This window comes from Lagenorhynchus albirostris, chromosome 2 (assembly GCF_949774975.1).
Source record: "Lagenorhynchus albirostris chromosome 2, mLagAlb1.1, whole genome shotgun sequence".
NCBI lineage: Eukaryota > Metazoa > Chordata > Mammalia > Artiodactyla > Delphinidae > Lagenorhynchus > Lagenorhynchus albirostris.
In genome coordinates this window covers 50,639,244-50,661,353 of record NC_083096.1, presented here as the reverse complement: position 1 = coordinate 50,661,353, position 22,110 = coordinate 50,639,244, and the positions used below count along the sequence as shown (strand labels likewise).

The following is a 22,110-nucleotide window of genomic DNA, read 5'->3' as shown; positions in this document are numbered from 1 at the left end:
CTACCTCTGCACCACATCACTGATTTCCTGTACACATGACAGTAAGTTGTTAAGGACAGGGTTTGCCCCGGGCACACCAGCAGCTGCAGAAGACACCTGCAGCTCCTGCAGGCTGAGTTCCAGTTTGCTCACAGCCTCGCGGAAGGCAAATTTGTTGCGAGTTTGGGGGATGCAGTCCACATAGCCTGAGCAGTAGTCGAGCAGCTGGTGTCCAGTGTCCACCAGCTGGCTGTTGGGCACAGGTTCTGTGATTGCACTGGACAGTAGGTCAGCACATTCCAGCAGGGCCTCCTTACTGATTTTGTCAGCTGAGATTTTCTCAGCCACCTGTCTGGTTTTTCTCAGAGCCACTTTAGTACCTGCTGTGCCATTGGCCATTTTCGCTGGTGAGATGGAAGATGTGGGCAGAGGCACTTGAGGTGGAGGCATTACAGGCCTCCCAGCTTTCCCACTGATGGGCACTGCCCCTGGAGCCGCCTTCTTCCCTCCCTCCTGTGTTTCTGACGTGGGCTCTTCCGTGGAGTCTGAGCACACGGCCGGATGCTGCAGTAGTCTCACCCCTGGTGGCGGGGGTGGGGCACACTTTGGTTTTACCCGGCGGGGTCGGTCCTTGTCTCCAGAGGAAGTGACCTGATGCTCAGACAAGAGCTTGAACTTATTCCCCTGAGAGTCTGTGCCGATGAGCTGCACGTCAGCTGGAGTGTGCTTCAGAGTGGGTGAGATAAGGACTGGCACTTTGTGGTTGTGAGTGGTCGGGAGGACCGCCCCAGCCTTGGCCGGGGCAGCCCAGCCTGTCTGCTCGCCATCCTCTGGGACTCCAGCCATGCCAAGTCGTGCCCCACCATTCCTCTCTCTGCTCTTGGGGGCAGCTGCCACTCCAGCCACCCCCAGCCCTGGAGAGTCCTTCTCTGTAATGGCTGGATCCCCAGAGGGGGTTCTGAGAGGAAGAGCGGTGGCTCCTCTGGGCAAAAGTTTGGCTTTTGGTCTCTCCCTGGTCGGAGCGGCACCTTCCTCTGATTTTTTGGGAAGCATGTCACTGGCCCTATCCACATTCTCTTCTGGCTGAGAAGAGGTGGACACTGTCCTTTCCAGCTGGAGTTTGGACCTCTGGCAGTTCCTGGGAAGGGTCATTGCCATCCTATCCTGCTCTGGAAGCCCTGAGGACATGGAAGATGTAGAGTTTGACCTTGGAAAAGGCTTGGAAGTGTCATCACTGGCTGTGGGTTTACCTGCTCGTAAGCCCAGTGTCTTTTTGATTAAGCGTGGTGTGAAGAAGCCTGTGATGCCAGACCACCCACCCCCAGCAGCGCCACTGCCCCCACCCCCGCCACTGTCGTCATTACAGAGGTTCCTCTGTGCAAAGCTACCCCCATAGCACTTGGGTGGCACCAGATTCGCCTCTTGCTGGGCAGCAGTAAACGAGAACCCATCAGCATGCTGTAGAGAAGCAACAGATGAGAAGTTACCCGTGAGTTCATATTTCTTGTGGGGCTGATTCTCCATTTCTCGGAAGGAGCTGCTGCGTTTGGGGGGTGTGGGAGCATTTCTCTTTTTCATGAAGGAACTGAAGAAGCCTCCCTTCCTATCTCTGGTGAAGCATGTCTCTTTGGCATCTTCCAAGAGGCTGCTGGGGGACTTGTCTCTTTGCTTTCGAGGCAGTGCTGGGGACCCACTGGGGGCCTGTGCACTTCTAATGAAGCCTGATAAAAAACGGCCAATCAGTAATGTGAAAAATAAGAAGTGACTCATTTGAGTTACTAAGGCTGAACTGTAAGAGTGCTGTTGGCATCTATTAAATGTCAAGTGTTAGCAGGACTCAGAGGAAACTAATAAATACATTATCATTTCACGCTATTGTTCCAAATGCAATATGGGATATAAACGGAAAGAAATAATCCGCTGGTTTTTACCTCGGCATTCAACTTTTCTCTAGAAACTACAGCACAACCTGGCTTCATCTATCAGACTCAATGAAGAAATTTTTGCCGGAACTGTAAAGACAGTAACTATTTGGGAATCAGGAGTTTAGGAGATGGAGTGGGAGGCAGAGTTGTATGCTGGACGGACAGATCAGGACTACTAACACTGGCAATGCAGAGCCGAGGACTAGAGTGGTAAATAAAACAGAAGCCAGCCACACTTTCCTCAGGGAAAATGGGCAGGAAAGTGGAAATAAAGGCATCATACCCCAAGGCTCTTTAAAAAAGGCAGTTTGACTCTACCTGCCTACGGACTCATTCATACCTGGTGCTGAACTGGAAGCAGAATTTTCTGTGGCATCTTGTGGCCCTTCAATATTCTCCTTGTTCTCCCCCTGTTTCTTCAGCGTCCGGGTCTTAGAAGGAAGTATAGGTAATCGGGGCAGATATGGAACAACAGATGAGGAGGAGGCAGCTCTCCCAAGCTCCTCGGCTACCTCTGTGAGGAAGGCAAGGGGAATAATAAAAAGAACAATTTCATGACCAAAAAATGGGAGTTTCTCTTTTCAGAAAGGCATACAACTGAGAAGAACTGAAGAATGGAGTATAAAATATGTAAGTGGAATCACACACTATGCACTTTTTGTGTCTGGCTTCTTTTGCTCAGCATTCTATCTGTAGACTCATCCCTGTTACTGCATGTGGCAAGGGTTTTTCTTGTTGCTGTGTATTGTTCAAATGCATGAATACACCAAAATTCATCCATTCTCTTCTTCATGAATATTTGTTTCTAGTTTTTGGCTATTATGAATATAGTGCTAGGGACATCCTATTGTACTATGTGTCTTTGGCTTCAGTGTTATGCACGTCTGCTGGGTATAGGAGCAGGTAGGTCACAGGGAGCACATAAATTCAGCTTTGTTGGGTCTTGCCAAACCTCCCCAAACTGGCTGGACCAATCTACATCCCCACTAACTTGTATGAAGGTTCTGGTTACCATGTATGCTTACCAAAGTTTGATGTTAGTTTTTTTTGTTTGATTTTAATTTTAGCCATTCTGGGATAGATGTGTAATGGCCATCTCACTGTTTTATTTTGTACTTCTCTGATGATGGGTGATTTTGTGTGCTCATTGGTCATCTGGATATCCTTGTTTACTAAGCGCTTGTTCAGAGGTTGAACAAAGCAAACGGATGTTTGCACATATTTTTATTTTCAGGTTGCGCCTTGCATAAAAAGGAAGGTAGATACAATCCATTCCATTTCATGCCAGTGAAGCAAATGAGGCTCCTGAAAATGTGTTCACCCCATTAGTAAGCCTCAGCTGATTAAAAGCAGTCATGGGTTTTGCAGCTTTTACTAATAAGGCAGACATTGCTATTCATTCCTGAACAAAAATGAAGTATGGATCAATTAAATTGTGAATTTTTGTAATTAATTTACAATTTTTTTTGGTAATTATTTTTCAAAACTGACCCCCCACAAGCGTGGGTACACGGCACATAACCCAAGCCATGCCAGTGAGATTCCTTTCTTACAGAGCAGCTGCGAGACAGACATGAGGATGCTGACAACTGTGTTCTATGCCACCTGGAGGATGAGATTAACGTAGAAACAAACGTAAAGAGATATTGGGTGGGTGAAGGTGTGGGAAGGAAAGAGAAGAGGGAAGGAGACCTGAAGCTATTTGAGTCCATGGCTTCAAGTGACCCTGAGGTTAGCGCCATCCCTGCTTTTCCATGGTTTGGTTATGAGGCAATAAATCCTCCTCTTGTTGCTTAAGAAAAGTTTGAGCTAAGTTTCTTTCACTTACAACTAATATACATCCTTTTAAGGTAAGAACTGTGTCTTATCTCTATGTCCTCAGACCTAGTATAGTGCTTACCACAGATTAAATACTTAATAAAATGTGTGTTAAATAATGTTAAATTTTTTGCTTAGCAATTTTTAATTGAAATTAGCTTTGAAAATTGATACGGCTGCTTTTCTAAAAGAATATAACATTTTCAAGAGAAGCAGAAATATTTAGCTAAGGATTCAACAGAAGTTAAACGTTTACACAGAAGCACCCAATTCTTTGACCAATATTTACGACTTCTACCACTTTGACTGCATAGGATATAAAGCAACAGAGGAAAGAAGACTGCTGTGATAGGCAGCTGCTCAATCTGGCCCAAAGGGCAAGCTGTGCCCTCCCCAAGCTGCGGAAGTTCCATACATTAAAGGACGAGGATGAAAATACTTTTCATTAAACTTTGGTGTTGTACTTCCTCCTTTCTTCTTACCTAGACATGATAAATCACTAAGGAAGCAGACAAAAATCAGCTTAGCTGATTTCCTCTTCTAACATTTTTAACTTGAACTTAAACAGTAAGTTCTCTGTTCAATTATGAAGGAAAAGAAAAATTTGAAAAGTATGTATACAATTCTGGAACTACACCAAAATGTCTAACAGGCAAGTATAACTAAGAATTGTTTGTTTTTAGCTCTCTAGGAATAGTCTCCCTCTGTTTATAACAAGTTTATTGTTTCACTTTTGCAGATAATTTTAAAGAGACATTATACACAGAAGTAGAAAACTTCCTGTATGTGTCCATATACTTGTTTGTTTTTTAGATAAGAAAAAGATTCTCACTATTCATAGCTTAACATTCTCATTCTAAACTTTCTGTGTCAATATATTTAAGAATATCATTTTAACTACTCAATTACATGGATATAATAATTGGCACACTATCTAGATTGTTCTTAATTTTTCAATATTATAAACTAGACTCTGATGTAACATCCTTACAGCTAAATCTTTGTTCATACTCTTAATTATTTCCTTAAGATCTATTTCCAGAAATGGAATTTCTGGATATTGCTTTTATGACTTGGTTCTGTCTTTATAGGTGTGGTTTAGAGAATTGAAATATTTTTCATTCTCATTTTTTCCTCTTCTCTTTCCTGCATTGTGTTAATGCTTAACCGCTGAACTTGAACTTATACTCTTCCTGAAAAGACTGAATTAATTTCTAATTAATATGAGCTAGAGACACAAATATACATCTTAAAATAGAAAAAAAAAAGCAAAACAAGAATAATAAAGGCCAAGAATTCAGTATCTTGAAATGGAGTCCCAAATTATAAGAATCTATAATTTTTGAAATGTTTTTATCATCCCCAGCACTTAGAACTAGCCACCACTGACAGTAAATCACCAGATTCTCACCTTCAGAAATGCTGGAGTCATGGAACATGGTTTCAAAAGCTTGATGTGTTTCAGCAAAAGAGGGCCTGTCGGCAGGGCTCCACTTCCAGCCTATGTAACAAAAGAAGAACAGTATTAAAAGCTTCTTGCAGGAATTAAATATTCAGGGGCACCCTGATGGTGAGTTCCATGCATTAGGACACATGCTTGTTAAAGCAGAGTTACAGCAAGTTCACAATGATAGTGAGGCAGCTGTTTCTTAGTTCCAGACTCAGAGGTGTGATGAACCCACTTCCTAGGGCCAATCCTTCTATGTAGCCTCAGCTCCTATTCCCTCTACTATAGGGATGCAGAAGGGTGGGGAGATGGTTTAGAAAATGACAAGTTTTCTTCCACTGGAAAAATGAAAAGTAGTAAAACCTGTCTTTAAACTCACTCTTATAAATAATCAGTTGTACACATTCAGAAACATAACAGTATATCAAAGGCGGAGCTTGGAATTCACAGTTGACAAAGACAGGGCAGTAGGCAACAACAATGCTCAATGGGAAAATAACAAGACATATTCAAACACACTGCAGTTTAATTCACTACTCACCTTCCTACTTTCTCATCTTTAAGAAGTCAGATGCTTTTATTCATTACAGAAGTCAATTTCATGCATTCTCCATAGTCTTTAACAATCATTTTATGTAGCTGAAAGCAGCCCTCCCCTACCTAATCTCCAAACCCAATTTCTTATTATCCTATTATATATGCAAATGTTTGTGGAAAATTGGGTGAATATTTGGGCCACAGAGAATGACTCTTTGGATTCCAATAAGACTCACTGGTAGAGCATACGATATCCCAACAGGCTGATCACTGACTAACTCTATGTCATGAGGCTGGACACAATCTTACAACACTGAGAGGAAAAAATGTTTTCAATTTTGTTAATCATCCTGAATTGCTCACTTAAACCTTCAAAATTAAAATATGCAAAAATACTCACATGCTCTCATAAGTTCATACACCTTAGGGGGACATCCTTCAGGCTGTTCCATTCGATATCCTTTTTCCAGCAGATCATAGACCTGAGACAGGTCAATACCTGGATATGGTGACATTCCATATGTAGCAATTTCCCACAAGAGCACCCCAAAAGCTGCAAAAGGGATGAAAAAAAGAGCTTTATATTTCTTCTGATTTATTATTTATTTTATACCATTAGGTAACTTCTCTTTCAAATTGTGGGTAACATTCACACTATTACAACATTAGTATACTCTTATAATTCTTACAACATGACTTGTTCTTCGAAGATATCTTCCACAGGAACACTTCACTGAAGGAACACTTCACTTTAAAGACAGTTTTCTTTAGATTTCCCAATTTTTATTTGGATTTCCTTTACTTCAATGAGGGAAAATAAACCATGACCATATAAGAAGTCTGGGGCATAAGCAAACTATTCTTAGAGCAATTTACGATCTATTTAATGAATTTCAGAATTTTTAAGTCAGCTAATACTAGAGGAATAATATAAAAATGGACTCATTTAAAATCAGATAAAATTCACATGTGAAAAAAGAATTTGCTTGATTTTCTCACAGGTTATTCCTGAGTTTGAGATTTCTGGTAAAATATGACCTAGAATCCTCAACTATTTCCACTGGCCCACAATCCAAACTTCTAGACTTGTTCTTTCCCCCGAGTCTCTACTAAATCATATTTCTTTTCAGGTCAGTAGAAACAAGATCAGTTACAAGGACAAATTCTAGATGAAACTTCATGCCTTCCTTGAAAAGAGGTTGCTACTCTGTGTCACAGTGCTCTAGAAACAAGCAATAAAGCCTAATGTGGAAAACAGGGAGCTTCACAGAGAGGATCATTAGAACTTCAGTGCAATATAATACCTAGACTGTGAGTGCTCTGAAGGCAGGGACTTTTTTAACTTTTTTCTTTACAACTTCTTTCTATGGTAAGTGCCTCGCAGATAGTACATATTTAATAAATGCTTGCTGAATGACTGAAGAAGGACGGGTGTAAAGGCAAAGGATACTGATCATATAAAAGAGAACCTCTAAAGAATTAAGCATTTACTTATAAAGAAAATGACAAAACACAGAAAAACGTCCCTTCCAACCTTACCCCAGACGTCAGATTTAATTGAGAAGGTATTGTAGGCAAGACTCTCTGGTGCTGTCCATTTAATAGGAAATTTGGCTCCAGCATGAGCAGTATAGGTGTCTCCAGTCATCAATCTACTCAAGCCAAAGTCAGCCACTTTTACCACATGGTTTTCTCCCACCAGGCAGTTACGAGCTGCAAGATCTCTGTGGGAAAGAGAAGCCAAATGTGATTCCAATCAGATGGTTCTGGAAAATGGTCATGAATGCTCTGTTATCGGTTCTTTGTGCTACAAGCAGAATTGATAAGTAACTGTTGACAGATACAGTGTTTTATGAAAATTGCTGACATGGTAGAAAGCCACTAATTATACATCACTTGTAGAGTACTCATCAAGAGGCGGTTATGTGATGCCACAATAAAGCAGGCTTCAGAAAACGGGTTCCTATTTGTAAGTACAGTGGGATAGGTTTCAGAGGTGAGTAACATATGCTCTTCTACAAGGTTTCAAGTTCTTTACTAAGACAGAAAGCTATTTTTAAACTTAAGCCGCTAGATGGAGCAAAAAGATCTTGGATATAGCCTCGGGCAAAATAAACAGCTTTCTGTTCTGAGAACAGCAAAGGCCCCGCATTAATACTTTAATCAGAATACACAGTAGGTTTATAGGAAATGACATTACAATGGTCCCTGTGAAAGAGAAAATTACTTTCCTGAGTTATCTGAAAATTTCTGGGAAGGTTCTCATATTCTTTCCTTTATTTGCATGTCAGGCAAGGCAGCTTCATGGTTAATCATAGGCGATAATCAGGTTTTACACACCTATGGATGAAATTCTTCTTCTCTAAATACTCCATTGCAGAAGAGATCTGAGTGGCCATGTAAAGCAGTACAACTGCAGTCACCTCTTCTCGGTTGCATTCTCGGAGATAATCAAGCAAGTTCCCATAAGGCATGTATTCAGTCACAATGTAAAATGGTGGCTCCAAAGTACATACACCTGATAGTTCAAATAGAGCTTGCTTTATTAGTATATATTCAAACACTCCAAACCACTTTGGCAAGAAAAATGGACAATTTTTAAAGTCTAGTTCAGCCGTAATCTTTTCCTTTCTTGCCATGTCATTCTCTAAAAATAATGCAGCGAAGTTAAGAAGCTGGCTGATTGGAAGTCTCTGCTTCCATTGATATCACACTCTGGAAATTCACATGCATTTTGAGTATATGCCTGTTTGAGCAAAAGCAGTTACTTGTATTAAGGGGTCAGGACTACTGATACTTCTAGAGTTCTGTACATGCCCACAATTCCCATCCTCAACTGCATGCTAACAATGTTTATCTAAAAGTAATAGCAATTGTGCATATGTTGAAGGCTGTGTGAGCCCAGACTGTAATAATGCTTTTTAAAAAGATTATAACTGTTTCCATAGTTAAGGATTTCACTAATACATGGAGGACTCCTTGTAAAAAACCAAAAGAAACTGCTTCCTTTGGGATAGTTTGGTGCAATGAACACCCGAAGAAAGTGGCCCTATTTTTAAAAGGCAATGGTTTCAGTCAAAGGTTTCTCTGTGATCTGAATAGGTGAGAAGCCAATCTATCACAGCACAGCACTTTCTGCTTGTAAAGGTAAACTGATGGGCGGTCACAATTTTTCATCTTAGTCCTTTGCTTAATGCCTCTTTATGACTATGATAAAAGAAGGACTTTAATCATAGACCTTTGCTTAATGCCTGTTTATTTTGCAAAAACCTTTGGGACAGTTTTTGGTTTAGTATCATTTTGAATGATTCTGAACTTTAGTCAGGGGCAATTACCATAAGGTGGGCAGTTTTATACATTGCAATCAATCCAGGTCACTGTTTGTTGGGTAATTTTTAAACACAGAGACTGCTGATTAAAACAACAACCATTTATTGAAATAGATTTGTACGAGGAGCTTCCACCATGGTGATTCAAAAGAAGGATTTGGAGATAACAGGGTATTGGGGGACAAGTATCTTTGAAGAAACCTATGGTTCAGGCAAGCGTCCTCACCTAGTAGTTGTACCAGATTAGGATGCTTGATTTCCTTCATCACTGCAGCTTCTTTTAGGAATTCCTCCACCTCCATAGTATCTTCCTGGAAAGGGGGGAAGATAAGAAAGAAAAAGAGGAAAGGGACAAGCCCCATCTTAATCATTTGAGTCAACTCACAATCCTAAAACTTCAGCTTTAAAAGGTGGTATCTTTTGAATATTTTAGCACTTACTTCAAGAAATTTTATCACAAAATAATATGCTCTATACAAGTCCAATTAAGAAAATGTCTCCTTGAATTTATGCAGTATTTGAAACTGGAGTGAAATTTAGTAGGGTGAGTAAAATTCAGCAATCATGTCCTATCACAAGTGAAACACAAAAGACTTGGATAGATAACTCAGTTCTCTGCTAGTTTACTTCCCTAGATACCTCAAGCCTCTGAAAGAGGAGACAACAGTTAGCTGTTTACACATTTATCTTCCTGACAAATTCCTTAAGGAGCAAAGCATATCTGCAAGGCTGTACATACTGTTTCACACTCAGAACAAGCACTTAATAAGTGCTTGCAAAAGAACTGACTACTACTCATAGGTGAAGAGCAGTCCTTTCGAGTGACATGCCAGAGCTACTGAGGCATATGAGAAATCTTCAGAGAATGGAATGAGTGACAAAACTTGTAATTCGATACCAGGATGCTTAAAGGAGAAAGAGGGTGGCATCAGGAAAAAGATTTCTGTGAATATGAAGAACAAGAAAAAGTGATCTAATCTCATGGAGATGGGAGGAACAAGCAGCAGGGAGATAAAGGACAGAACAAGAAAAGACAGTGCCCATGATTCTCCAACAATGCATGAAGAATTCTGTCCAGCAGGGGTTGTCCTGAGGAAGGAAAGCAGCTTGCTTTGCTTTTACAAGTAATAATGTGCTTCTAACCTCCCACCAAGATCTACATCAACAGCCTCCAGAGACAAACCTTCCCCACATGTGGATTTCACTGCATTTCAGTGAATAATCTGCCCCTGCATTGTCAGCAACGGCACCAGGGTTAATCATCACAATTTGCTGATGTGCTTGGCACCAGTGGGTGGAAAGCATTCCAAAGCTAAAGAAGGGCAAGCTGATATTTCCAAGTGATTCAGCACAAAAGAAAAAGATGCCTGAAAACTGTAATTCTCAGCAACCCACCTTCAATGTTTTCACAGCAACCGTAAGGCTGTATTTCTTCCAGACGCCAACGTAAACCTCTCCATACTGACCACCCCCAAGTTTGTGCTTCATGGTAATATCTGTTCGTTCCATTTCCCATTTGTCATGGATAGGGGACACACCGTAGACTGTAGGCTTATTACACTTGGGTGCTGGGTAGTGTAGTGTTGTTACCAGTCCATCAGCCACTGTGGAGTGATGGTGAACAAGCTCGGCCAAGGTGCTAAAGCGGCTCTCAGCAGTTACATAAACCTGGTGAGGAGAGTGGAGAAAAGCTAAACCAACCTAAAAGAGGTCATTATTTCACTGGTCTTAAGATACGAAAATAAGCAGCACTATTCACAATAGCCAAGACATGGAAACAACCTAAATGTCCATTGACAGATGAATGCATAAAGAAAATGTGGTACCTATATACAATGGAATACTATTTGGCCATAGAAAATGCAATAATGCCATTTCTAGCAACATGGATGCGACTAGAGATTATCATACTAAGTGAAGTAAGTCAGAAAGAGAAAGACAAATACCATATGATATCACTTATATGTGGAATCTAAAATATGACATAAATGAACTTATTTCTGAAATAGCAACAGAATCACAGACAGAGAGAACAGACTGGTGGTTGCCAAGTGGAGGGGACTGGGGGAGGGATGGAGTGGGAGGTTGAGGTTAGCAGATGTAAGATTTAGATATAAAATGGATAAACAAGGTCCTATTGTATAGCACAGGGAACTATATTCAATATCTTATGATAAAACATAATGGAAAAGAATATAAAAAAAGAATGTCGATATATATATAACTGAATCACTTTGCTGTACAGCAGAAATTAACACATTATATACCAATTATACTTCAGTTTTAAAAATACTGATTAATAAAATATGAAAATAAGGAATTATCTTATTGAGGTAAATGGAAGAATTAAACCATGATGGCAGGGAGAAACAGAACTTCAGTTTAATCTCATTTAAACCACTCTTCCTATGGTTCCTAAAGTAGCTCTAGTCTTGAGGGAGAAAAGCTTCCAAAATCTCTCTCTGGATCATCAAGATCACTGGTCTTCAAATATTTTTATGCAAAAAGACTACGGAACCCAAATATATAAGATAAAGGAAGAGAAACGCCGATTAAAGTAGGTAAGAGGGGACTGGCTTCCTGTAAAAATTTATGAAATACCACCTCAGAATCTTGCACAGAACATAATTTGAAAAACACTGATTTCAGTTTTTTTGGTAGGGAGAGGGTATTCAAATATCTTATAATTTTTATTTCATTAAGATGTGCTTTTGAGTGTCTAGGCCGTTTTACAAAAAGCCACAATTTTATTTCAGAGTTGTTAACAAAATAGTAGTTAATTTGTGATAAGCAGTAAGAAGTATAAAGTAAGATAGCACTCTTTGGGCCTTATCTCCCAAGGGAGCTTGCTTATTTTTAAAAGAAGAAATTTCTAGTGTATACAGAAGAGTATACAATTAATAAATGGAGAATTGATGATTTCTATAAAGTGAACTCACCCATGTAAACATCTCCCACATGGAGCATTATAATATTACCAGCACCCAGAAGCCTCCCTCGTGCCCTCCCAGCTATTTACCCCTGCAAATGTAACCACTCTGCTGACTTCTAACACCTTAGATTAGCTTTGCCTGCTTGTGAACTATACCTATACAAATGGAATCACACAATAAGTAGTTTTGTGCCTGCTTTCTTTCACACTCAACTTTTTTTTTGTGATATAATTCATATATAACACCATAAAATTCATGATTTCAAGTGTACAATACAGCGTTTTTCAATATATTCACTGGTTGTCCAACCACTACCACTATCTAATTCCCGAACATTTTCATCACCCTACAAAAGAACCCCATACCCATTAGCAGTCATTCCCACTCCCCTCATCCCCATCCCTTGGCAATCACTAACCCCTTCCGCTCAGTTTTATGTGTATGAGATTCATCTATGACAGGGGTCAGCAAACTTTTCTAGAGGACCAGATAGTAAATATTTTAGGCTTGTGGCCATAGCGTCTCTGTCATTACTCAAATCTGCCGTAATATTGAGAAAGCAGCCATAGACAATACATAAACAAATGGGTGTATCTGTATTCCAATAAAATTTTATTTACAAAAGTAGGCAGCTGGTGGGTCACAGTTTTTCCTGAGAGTGTGTGTAGCAGTACTATGTTAATTTTGTTGTTGTACGAGATTCCATTTTATGAATATACCACAATGTATTAATTCATTCTACTGTGGTTAGACAGTTGGGTGTTTCTAGTTTCTGACTACTATAAATAATGCTGCTGTGAACATTCTTGTACATGTCTTCTGTACACATATGCACTCATTTTTATTGGGTATACAACCAGAAGTAGATCTGTTGAGTCTCTCTTATATCATCACTTATCTGATTCTATTTGGTTTCATCAAGAAAAAATACGTCTGTAAGGTGATGCAAAAGAGAAAGAAAATTAATAACTTACTATCTCCTACTTTTTACCAGCCATTATGTTTTATGGAAATTATCTTACTGAATCCTCACAAGAATCCAATAATATGGGATGGGAAACTGAGGCTTAAGTAAGGTCACAACGTTAATAAATGATGGAGTTACCCAGCAAACCAGATCTGCTTGCTTTAAAGCCTGTGTGCTTTTCCCCTACTATGCATATCACAAAGAGAGAAAGAGTGGAAGAAACAATTCAATCTAAATTTACTGTTCAACAGAAGAACTGACATAAGCCTATACTTTACCATTTATAAAGTAAAACAGTTCCATTCTAATATGGCCATTTCTATATGGTTGGCCTTTCTAACATATAAACTGCTAAATGACTGATTGAAATATTTATATTAACATACATTAATGATCAACATCAGTCTCAGAAGCCTAAATTCTTACTCGGTAAACTTTCTGGTAGAGATCATTATAATTTTCATAGATACAAGGTTTAATTTATAAATTCTACATAATGTACTGGATGCATATATGCATACTTATACACTGATGATGATGAGAACAGTTAACTTATACAGCTGTTTTCTTCATTCTTCACCTTCAAATCTAGCTCATCATTAAACTATTAACATAATACTGTTTTTAATTTCCATTACCATATTCTTTTGAAAAGAGTAAGCTCTCTCTCACATGCCAAATAGCTCAAACTCACGTCAGTGATTAGTTTATTTCATATCAGACATAAAACTATATTCTTTAGTCGTTCTGAATACTGTTTCTAAAGAGCAGCCAGTCCACACCTAGAGGTGGCTGCCAGCCAGTCTTACCTTGCCATCTGTGGTGGTATTGATCCTGTAGTGATACACACGCCCCTCATACCTGAGCGAGATTGACAGCTGCCCAGGGCTGCTCTCACTTTCTCGCACCAGGAAGCTGCCATTGATTAGACTGCTGAGTAGATACTCTGCTGCACTGCGAGACACAGGTCCATGGTACCAGGAGTGTTTCTCCAGGCTGTTCACTGGGGTGATGTAGTTGCTTGGCACCCAGCCTTGGCCATTCTTAGAGCGAACTTCACTCCACTCACCATTCTGGTTGTAACCAAGGACTCGTAGCTTTTCACCTGGCCAGGAGGTCATCACAGAATGAAAGAAAAGATGTTAAGACTACCTCAAATGGAAGCAGTCTACTGTCAAACTTAAAACTCACTGAAAAATGAATCAAGAACTTTTAAGCCAACAAAATTTTTAAAAATAATGAAAACTTGGCTGTCACCATAGCCTGATTGATATCTTTAGCTCATAGCTTAAACAAAAGCAGCATAGTTAAGAGATGGTTTTCTGACATTACCTACAGAGTTTTAAAGGTTTTTAACCAGAAACTCCATGTATGCAACTAAGGTAGCATATAAAGATAAAAAGGTTATTCAAATGTCTGGAAAATGACACAGTCTCACTCTTCAAAAAAATGAAATTAATTTTTTCCTCAAAACAGTCTGTCAGGGAATGTATCTTATATATGGTTCAGTGTTAACCACAATCAAGGATTAGGGATAAGACATGTAAAATACAAAGTTACTTCTAAATTTCAGTTGGCACAAAGGCTACAAAAACCATCAATGTAAAAAAAACAAAGAACAAAAAGGAACCGACCACAGAGCTTTCAGCAACATTTTCAGAAAGAAAAGTACTTGGAGGTGGAGGTGGGCAGTGAGGACTGCCGAAGCACAATCTTTTCCAGGACTCAAGTTTTAAAACAGAATTTCCCAATTTCCCTCCCATTCCCCATGATGAATTAATCACCCCTATCTGCTCCTCTCAAATTAGTGTGCAGCAAAGGGAAGCTGAGTCTGAAGTTGGAACCCAAGACACAAGTTACTCGGAGTTATCTTTGCTATCAACTTCAATGTCCTTGATCTAATAAAGCTGTGAACATCAACTTTAGACTCCCCAAACATACACCCTGCCCCTGTACTTGCAGCACAGGCAAAACAGGGAAGGTGAAAGAGGTATCATTAGTGATAAATAACTTAAAGAATCCTTATAAGGCCTTAGGCTCCCATATCTGAGAGATGCAAGCTTTCCTATAGAGTTCCAGAGCAATCAAAAGCATATGGCTCAGTAATTATCAGGCAAAGGCTGTTGAGGAACAACTCAAAATTACTATTCTGGCAGCCATCTAACTTTTTTCAGCAGTCTACAGAAATGTTTGTCATAGGATAACTTTCTATTAGCCCCTACCACCTCACCCAAAACCCTGGGATGTGAGACATTTCAATGAGAAAAAACATGAGTATATGCATGTGCACATGCACACACATACATACAAAAAATATATATACATATAGGTATATAGTAGTGTACGGGCATGTGGTGGTGGAAATGCATGTGTACTGATAAATACTCCCCAACCAAATCGGCAGAGGAAAAAAAATCTTACTGCTGCCAGAAAAGCTAAATAAGACTTGTCAGTCTGTAGTTTTTCTCCACTACTCTAAGAGAATGAGAATTACAGACTAAGTTCTTTACCAAGTACATTACTGTTGCTTCCTTACAAAGAAATGATAATGACATGTCATCATAATCAGGATACAGTCAAACTCCCTAGGTTTTTGGTTGTTTGTTTTTCTCTTTTTAGCAGTTAGGAGGAGAATTTTCCACTCTGGAAGTTTTGAATACCATGGAAATTGACAATGGATATAAACATTGGCCCTATTGCCAGAGGAATCCTGGGAGAACTTTGTTTTTTAATTCAAGCAAAATATCATCTTTGAAGAAGGAACTAAAACAAGTATTGCTATTTTATTTTTAAAATATTTTTCTTATCTTTTAAAATCATAAATTAGCTTTAGCATGACATTGTTTTATATTAATAAGAACCTGGATAAAAACCTGGCATTTCGTAGGTTTTAAAAGAAATCACTGTTGGTCATAAGATAACGGGAATCACACTTCTTGGGCTGCACACTAGTAGTTGCCATTACTGGTAACTGATGAATCAACAGGCTTTCTTTATCAATGTTTCCTTGGTGACTGAGCTATCTTGGAAAATAACTGACATGAAAATTATATTTAGGAAAGAATGTTCTGAGTCTTCACTTCACCAACTTCTCCACTGAAGCATCTTAAGGTAAAAGAGTGTGTTGTAGCCCAAAGAGACTACCTACCACGCAGTATAAAATGCTTTTGAAGTCCTTTGTTTTATCCTAAACCTCTGTGTAAAATTTTCCTCCCATCATAAAACACAGCCCCCCACACATGTACAAATACCATCACCAACCTGCTGCCCCCAAAACTACCCAAAATCTTTAAGTAAATTGATGTTAGGAGATAATAATGCGCTTTACTTTTCCTGTACTTTTGAAACCTCCTTGCACATGTACCTCTGGGAGATACCTATACCCCAGTTTGAGAAACTCAGTTTTAAGGATTTCTGTTTTTGAAGAATCTGGCTGGATTTTAAAAATTGATGTATATAAAAATTTTATTTTAACGGTAACATTCCTTGAGTGAAGACCTGTCTTCTTAATTTGGTATACGCACTCCCATTTAATACCTCATTCTGAACCCTTACAAATAAAAAGAATATGTTCGACAAATAATCACTGAAGTTACATTTTCATTTAGCTAAAAATTATCCTGAATCTTATTTTTTCCCAGTAGGAAGCTTTCATAAATGAAAAGACAAGAAAAGATTAAGCAGATTAGCAATCCAACTCACGTACACAATGAGAATGTCCTATACTATTTCCTTCTCAAAACAGTTTCACTTTTTCTGTCCTTGTTCAAAAAACCAATAATGGTTGGTTTTACCTGGACATGTTCTCGATGTTCCCTTTGATAAGAATTTACTACTGAAAATAAACTACTACTCTGTTGAGAGTGTTACTACTATAGAAACCCTTCCTACTAGTCCTTTCACTAACCCATATAAACACAAATGAGAGGTAAGTTGTCTAGGCCAGTGCTACTCAAAGCAGGTCCACAACAAGATGCTTGTGCCAGAATGTGAATCACTGGATTACTTTCTTCCTGCTGAAAGTCTTGTTCCAAAAAAGGAAAATGTCAGCTGAACTAAATAATAAATAGTGTACTTAGCAATGCAGTTGTTTTACATTTTGAGTGAAAGTTCTTAATCTCAGTGCAGACTGGTAACGAATGGTTCTCAAGTAGGCAGTCAGTCCACGAACAACGCTTAGAGTAGCACTGGGGTCTGGCAACATGTCATCTTAGCCACAGTCCAGTGAGAAGAGGTGTACGGTAAACCTTACCTTTGTGGCAGGTGAATGCTGGCATATTACGTATAGTACAGAATTCTGAGAATGAGTAAAGTCTATGTATATATTGTGTGGTGTTTTTTCTAAAGTACTTCGTCTCATTTTAGCCTTAATAAAAATCCTATAAAGTAAATAAAGTGGCATTATCCCCTACACAGGTTTAAAAAAAAAGAATGAACCAAAGGTATCTGGGCCCAAATTGCCTAGCTAATTTTAGTCAGAGGCAGAATCTAGAATACACCCCTTTATTTCTTAACCACTAATAAAAACTGAAAAGTGAGAGGATGTTACATAGAAGCTCACCTTTAGTGATACTCAGTGTGTTATCACCACTTGCTACGAAATCATAAAGTGCAACAAAGAGATTAGGGTCACTCTCAGTGGCTCCAAGCAAGTTCTCCTTGGAGCTCCACCTGATGGCTTCATTCAGGGCCTGGGGTTCAACATCACAACCATAGGGGCGGTGCAAGGCTTCTGAAAGACATAAAGAGAAAGGAGTTCACAGGAAGTCCAGGAGATGGAAATTCATTTGAATTCAGTACATACACAATATTTTAGCTGCTGGCATTATACTGATGGCTCCAGGGTGGAACAAAACTGTTCACATAGTTGTGGAGTCATAAAGAAAGAGCAAAATAGCACCATCTCCTAAGCAGGAGAGAAGTCTACTTGTTGAAAATACAACAAGATAGAGAAAAGAACACAAAACGAGCATTTAGCTGTTATCTGCATTAACCAAAATCAGAAATAAATGAATAGGAAAGGCACAGTTTCCTCAAAATAAAAAAAGAAATCTCAAAAAGAAATGGCAGTTCATTTTATAAAACACACAAGATATTTTGTCTAGGTGACAGTGGTTTTAAGAAGGAATAGTTATGTTTTATAAGTCCTCCCAAAGTACCTTTCTCCCCTTACTCTCTCCATATAAAACAAATTGTGGAAAAGATAACAGAGATTTTAAGAAATATGTACAGATTGTATTAATCCAGACCTTCCATTTACATATAGAAAATTACAGAAATAGTGCTTTTAGAAAAAAATCCTAAAATTATCTATTAAATAACAAAAATATTTTGGTTTAATACAAAATATTTTTGGCATCCCAAAATACATTTGTGTTACCATGCACTGTCTATAATGTAACAGCTTTCAACTGTTAACTGTTTTAATGAAAAAATTTTTTTACCCTATCTTCTTTTCCTAAGTGGTACATTTTTATAAAATAACTAACTTAGGGCTCTAGAAAATACTGCCAGCAGTGGACATGATTTATTGAGTTTCTATCATGTGTACTGGTTGAAGCCTTGTAACACCTGGTTTCTTCCTCAAGGCATTGTGGTTCTTAGATTTAGTTATACTACACAAACAGGTGATCCCTATACCATCTTAGTTAAAGATCACCTGCTTCTCACAGTTCAGGATGATTATACAAAAAATACACTCATCTTTCAGTAGCAATGTTCTTAATCACTAAAAACTGGTTTTTGTGGCAATCTGCCACTATCCAACTGCCTCTGTCATAAAAACAACACTTTTCTAGTATGTCTCTCTCTCCCTCTCCTTCCACTCATTTTTAATTTAAACTTGGTTTTTTCATACATGAAGAAGAAAAACCCTTGAATCTGTGATTTTATTTCTTTTCCAATCCATTCCCTCCTCTCCTTCTGTACTGCCAATGTCTTAGTTCAGATTCCCATCATCTCTCACCTGGACTACTGCCTCCAGTCTTGTCTCCCTCAAATCCATCCTCCACACAGCTGGCAAAGTGATCTATTTAAAACAAAAATTTGACGATGTCACGCTTAAAATTCTTTAATAGTTCACCATCAAGCTAAAATCTCTTTAACATGGCCTACAAGGTCTCTTATTATCAGATCTCTACCTATTCCTCCAGCTTCACCTCTCCCCCATTCCACATCTCAAATTTTACATCTGAACATACACCACGATGCTTCCTACCTTTTTGCCTTTGTTCACATAGTCCTATCTACCTAGAATGCGAACTCATTCCACCCTTTTTTTTTGACTGGCTGACTTCTATTTTTTTTTTTTTTTTTTTGCCGTACGCGGGCCTCTCACTGTTGTGGCCTCTCCCGTTGCGGAGCACAGGCTCTGGACGCACAGGCTCAGCGGCCATGGCTCACGGGCCCAGCCGCTCCGCAGCATGTGGGATCTTCCCGGACTGGGGCACGAACCCGTGTCCCCTGCATTGGCAGGCGGACTCTCAACCACTGAGCCACCAGGGAAGTCCTATTCATTTTATTGATATGACACTCAACTCCAATATAATCTCCGCTTGGAAGCCTCACATGCTCCTCCTCCCTGTGCTCACAAAAGCATTACACTTGCTGCAGTAACACCTCCTATCTTTATCCTCAATTTATGTTCGTCTCCCCAACTTCACAATGTGCTCCCTGGCATAAGAACTGTATCTCTTTTCTAGCAAGAGTCACATAATATGTGTTCAGTAACTGTTGACTGAATGAATAACCAAATTACACAAAAATATAAGTGACAGGAAACAGTGAGATGCCTTTTAAACTTAAAATAGCATTAACCAATGTTTTTAAAATGACTTCATAACCATCTGTATCATATAGGCAGAAATTCCTCTTATAGGTTGGATGTTCTTCTAACAGTTTATTTCACTTCTTCACATTCCTTCCTCCTCTTAAAAAGAGTATATTTTAAAAATTTCACAGCTAATTAAATTGTTTTACATTAAGAATGTTACAACAAATCTGAAGATATGTCCATATGTCCTGAAAAGTTAATTTGAAATAGATTACCTTGCTTCTTGTTTAAATGCAGAATTATAGTGAATAGGAACAGCTGTATTATATATACTAAGATAACAAATTAGGATTACCAAACAAACAAAATACTATATCATATAAAACATGCTTCAAACTGGTCTCAGGTACTATGTTTTTCTCCATTCTAATGAAATATTATCTACTCTAATGGAATTTCCATTGGGCTACTTTATTAAAATGAAAAGAATTGCCAAAAAGAAGTACAGAGAATATTCTAATATTTTTTAGGTTCTATACTGAATATCACATGTTCCATCCACAATGATGTTTCTTGCCAGTGATAGTGGTAACACATTACAATGTTTTATGATTATTATTTGGTTTAATGATTGTCAAACAGTTCAAGTATATTTCCTTCTTTTTAGATAAAAGAAAGTGCCCCTTGTTTGACATTATAAGAGGAACAAAAATCAAGGGCAACAAGAACTTCTGTACTACCAAGTCAGAAACAGTAATCAAGTAGACACTGAAGCCAACTCTTAAATCCTATCAGGCCCAAAACAACAAATACTGTATATTTATACCTTACTTTGTGAAAACCAGTATATTTAAAATCTAAGATTTACAAAACTAATGATTTTAGTGAACATCTACTATACAGTACGCACCATGTTGGGCCTCAGAATATAGATTAAAAATCACAAATAACATTATTTGGACTTACTATAAAAAACTAGCATCCATTCTTTCCCCCAAATGTGCTGCTCTCACAGAATTTTCCACCTCAGTTAATGGCAAGTCCATCTTTTCAGTTCCTCAGGCCAAAAACCTTGGAAGTTTGAGTACAAACTGTAAGATAAATAAGCTCTGGGGATCTAGTGTATAACACAGTAATTATAGCTAATAATACTGTATTATAAATTTTAAAATTGCTAAGAGACTAGACTGAAATTGTTCTTACCACAAAAAAAAGAAATGGTAATTATGTGACATGATGCAGGTATTAGCTAATGCTATGATGGTAATCATCTTGCATTACCAAAGTGTACCAAATCAACACTTATGTATTATTATACCTTAAATTTACACAATGTTACATGTCAATTATATCAATAAAGGTGGGGAAAGAAAAACAAAAAACCTTGGAATCATTCATGACTCCTTTTTTGCTCTCCAATACGACGACATCCAATCCATCAGGAAATCCTATTGGCACTGCCTCCAAGAATATATCTGGAATTTATCCATTTCTCACCCCCTCCACTACTACTGCCCTGTCACCAGCATCATCTCTCAGCTAGATTATTTCACTAGACTTTTAACTGATCTCCATGCTTCTTATCCTAGCTCTCTACTGACTATTAACACACCAACCAGCTTTTAAAGCATAAGTCAGATTGCTTTACTCCTCTGCTCAAAACTCTTTGATGGCTCCTTATCTTGGAATAAAAGCTAAAGTCCTTACAAGGGGCCTGCAAGGCCCTTTGCAACTTACCTTGCCCAATTCATCTTCCTACTATTCCTCTCCCATTTTACCTCATTCTGACTACTGGCATCCCTGCTGTTGCTTGAACAAGACAGGCACACTCCTACCTCAGGGCCTTTGTACTGGCTTTTCCATCCACCTAAAACATTCTTCCCCAAGACATCCATATGACACTTCACTCAAATGTTACCCTCTTGGTATGGCATTCTCTGACCATCCTATTTTAAAATGCATCTACTCCTGACAACACTTCCACATCCCCCACGCCTCCTTTCCTAATGTATTTCTCTCCATCACTTTTTTTAAATATGTTTATTATTATTTTTTTGGCTGTGTTGGGTCTTCATTGCTGTGCGCGGGTTTTCTCCAGTTGCGGCGAGTGGGCTCAGTAGTTGTGGCACATGGGCTTAGTTGCTCCGCAGCATGTGGGATCTTCCCGGACCAGAGCTCGAACCCATGTTCCCTGCATTGGCAGGTGGATTCTTAACCACTGTGCCACCAGGGAAGTCCCTCCATCACTCTTATTACCATAAAATATGTAATTTATTTATCATCACATTCACATCAACTATTACCTCACCCCACTAGAATATTAGTTTCAGGAGGACAGATATTCTTGCCTGCTTTGTTCACTAATAAATTCCAAGCACCCCAAACAGTGAATGCATATAAGAG

The 22,110-nt window shown here is 38.7% G+C and overlaps 1 protein-coding gene across 1 annotated transcript in view; it reads right to left on the bottom strand.

Annotated features, from left to right (window-relative positions):
* Window positions 1–22,110, bottom strand: part of ABL2 (ABL proto-oncogene 2, non-receptor tyrosine kinase) — a 100,462-nt gene continuing 78,352 nt past the window's right edge. The window contains 11 exon segments of the mRNA XM_060132512.1: window positions 1–1,700; window positions 2,245–2,418; window positions 5,134–5,223; window positions 6,107–6,259; window positions 7,246–7,430; window positions 8,047–8,224; window positions 9,262–9,346; window positions 10,431–10,703; window positions 13,745–14,040; window positions 17,497–17,667; window positions 18,901–18,963. Of these exon segments, the coding sequence (XP_059988495.1) occupies window positions 1–1,700; window positions 2,245–2,418; window positions 5,134–5,223; window positions 6,107–6,259; window positions 7,246–7,430; window positions 8,047–8,224; window positions 9,262–9,346; window positions 10,431–10,703; window positions 13,745–14,040; window positions 17,497–17,667; window positions 18,901–18,963 (3,368 nt within the window).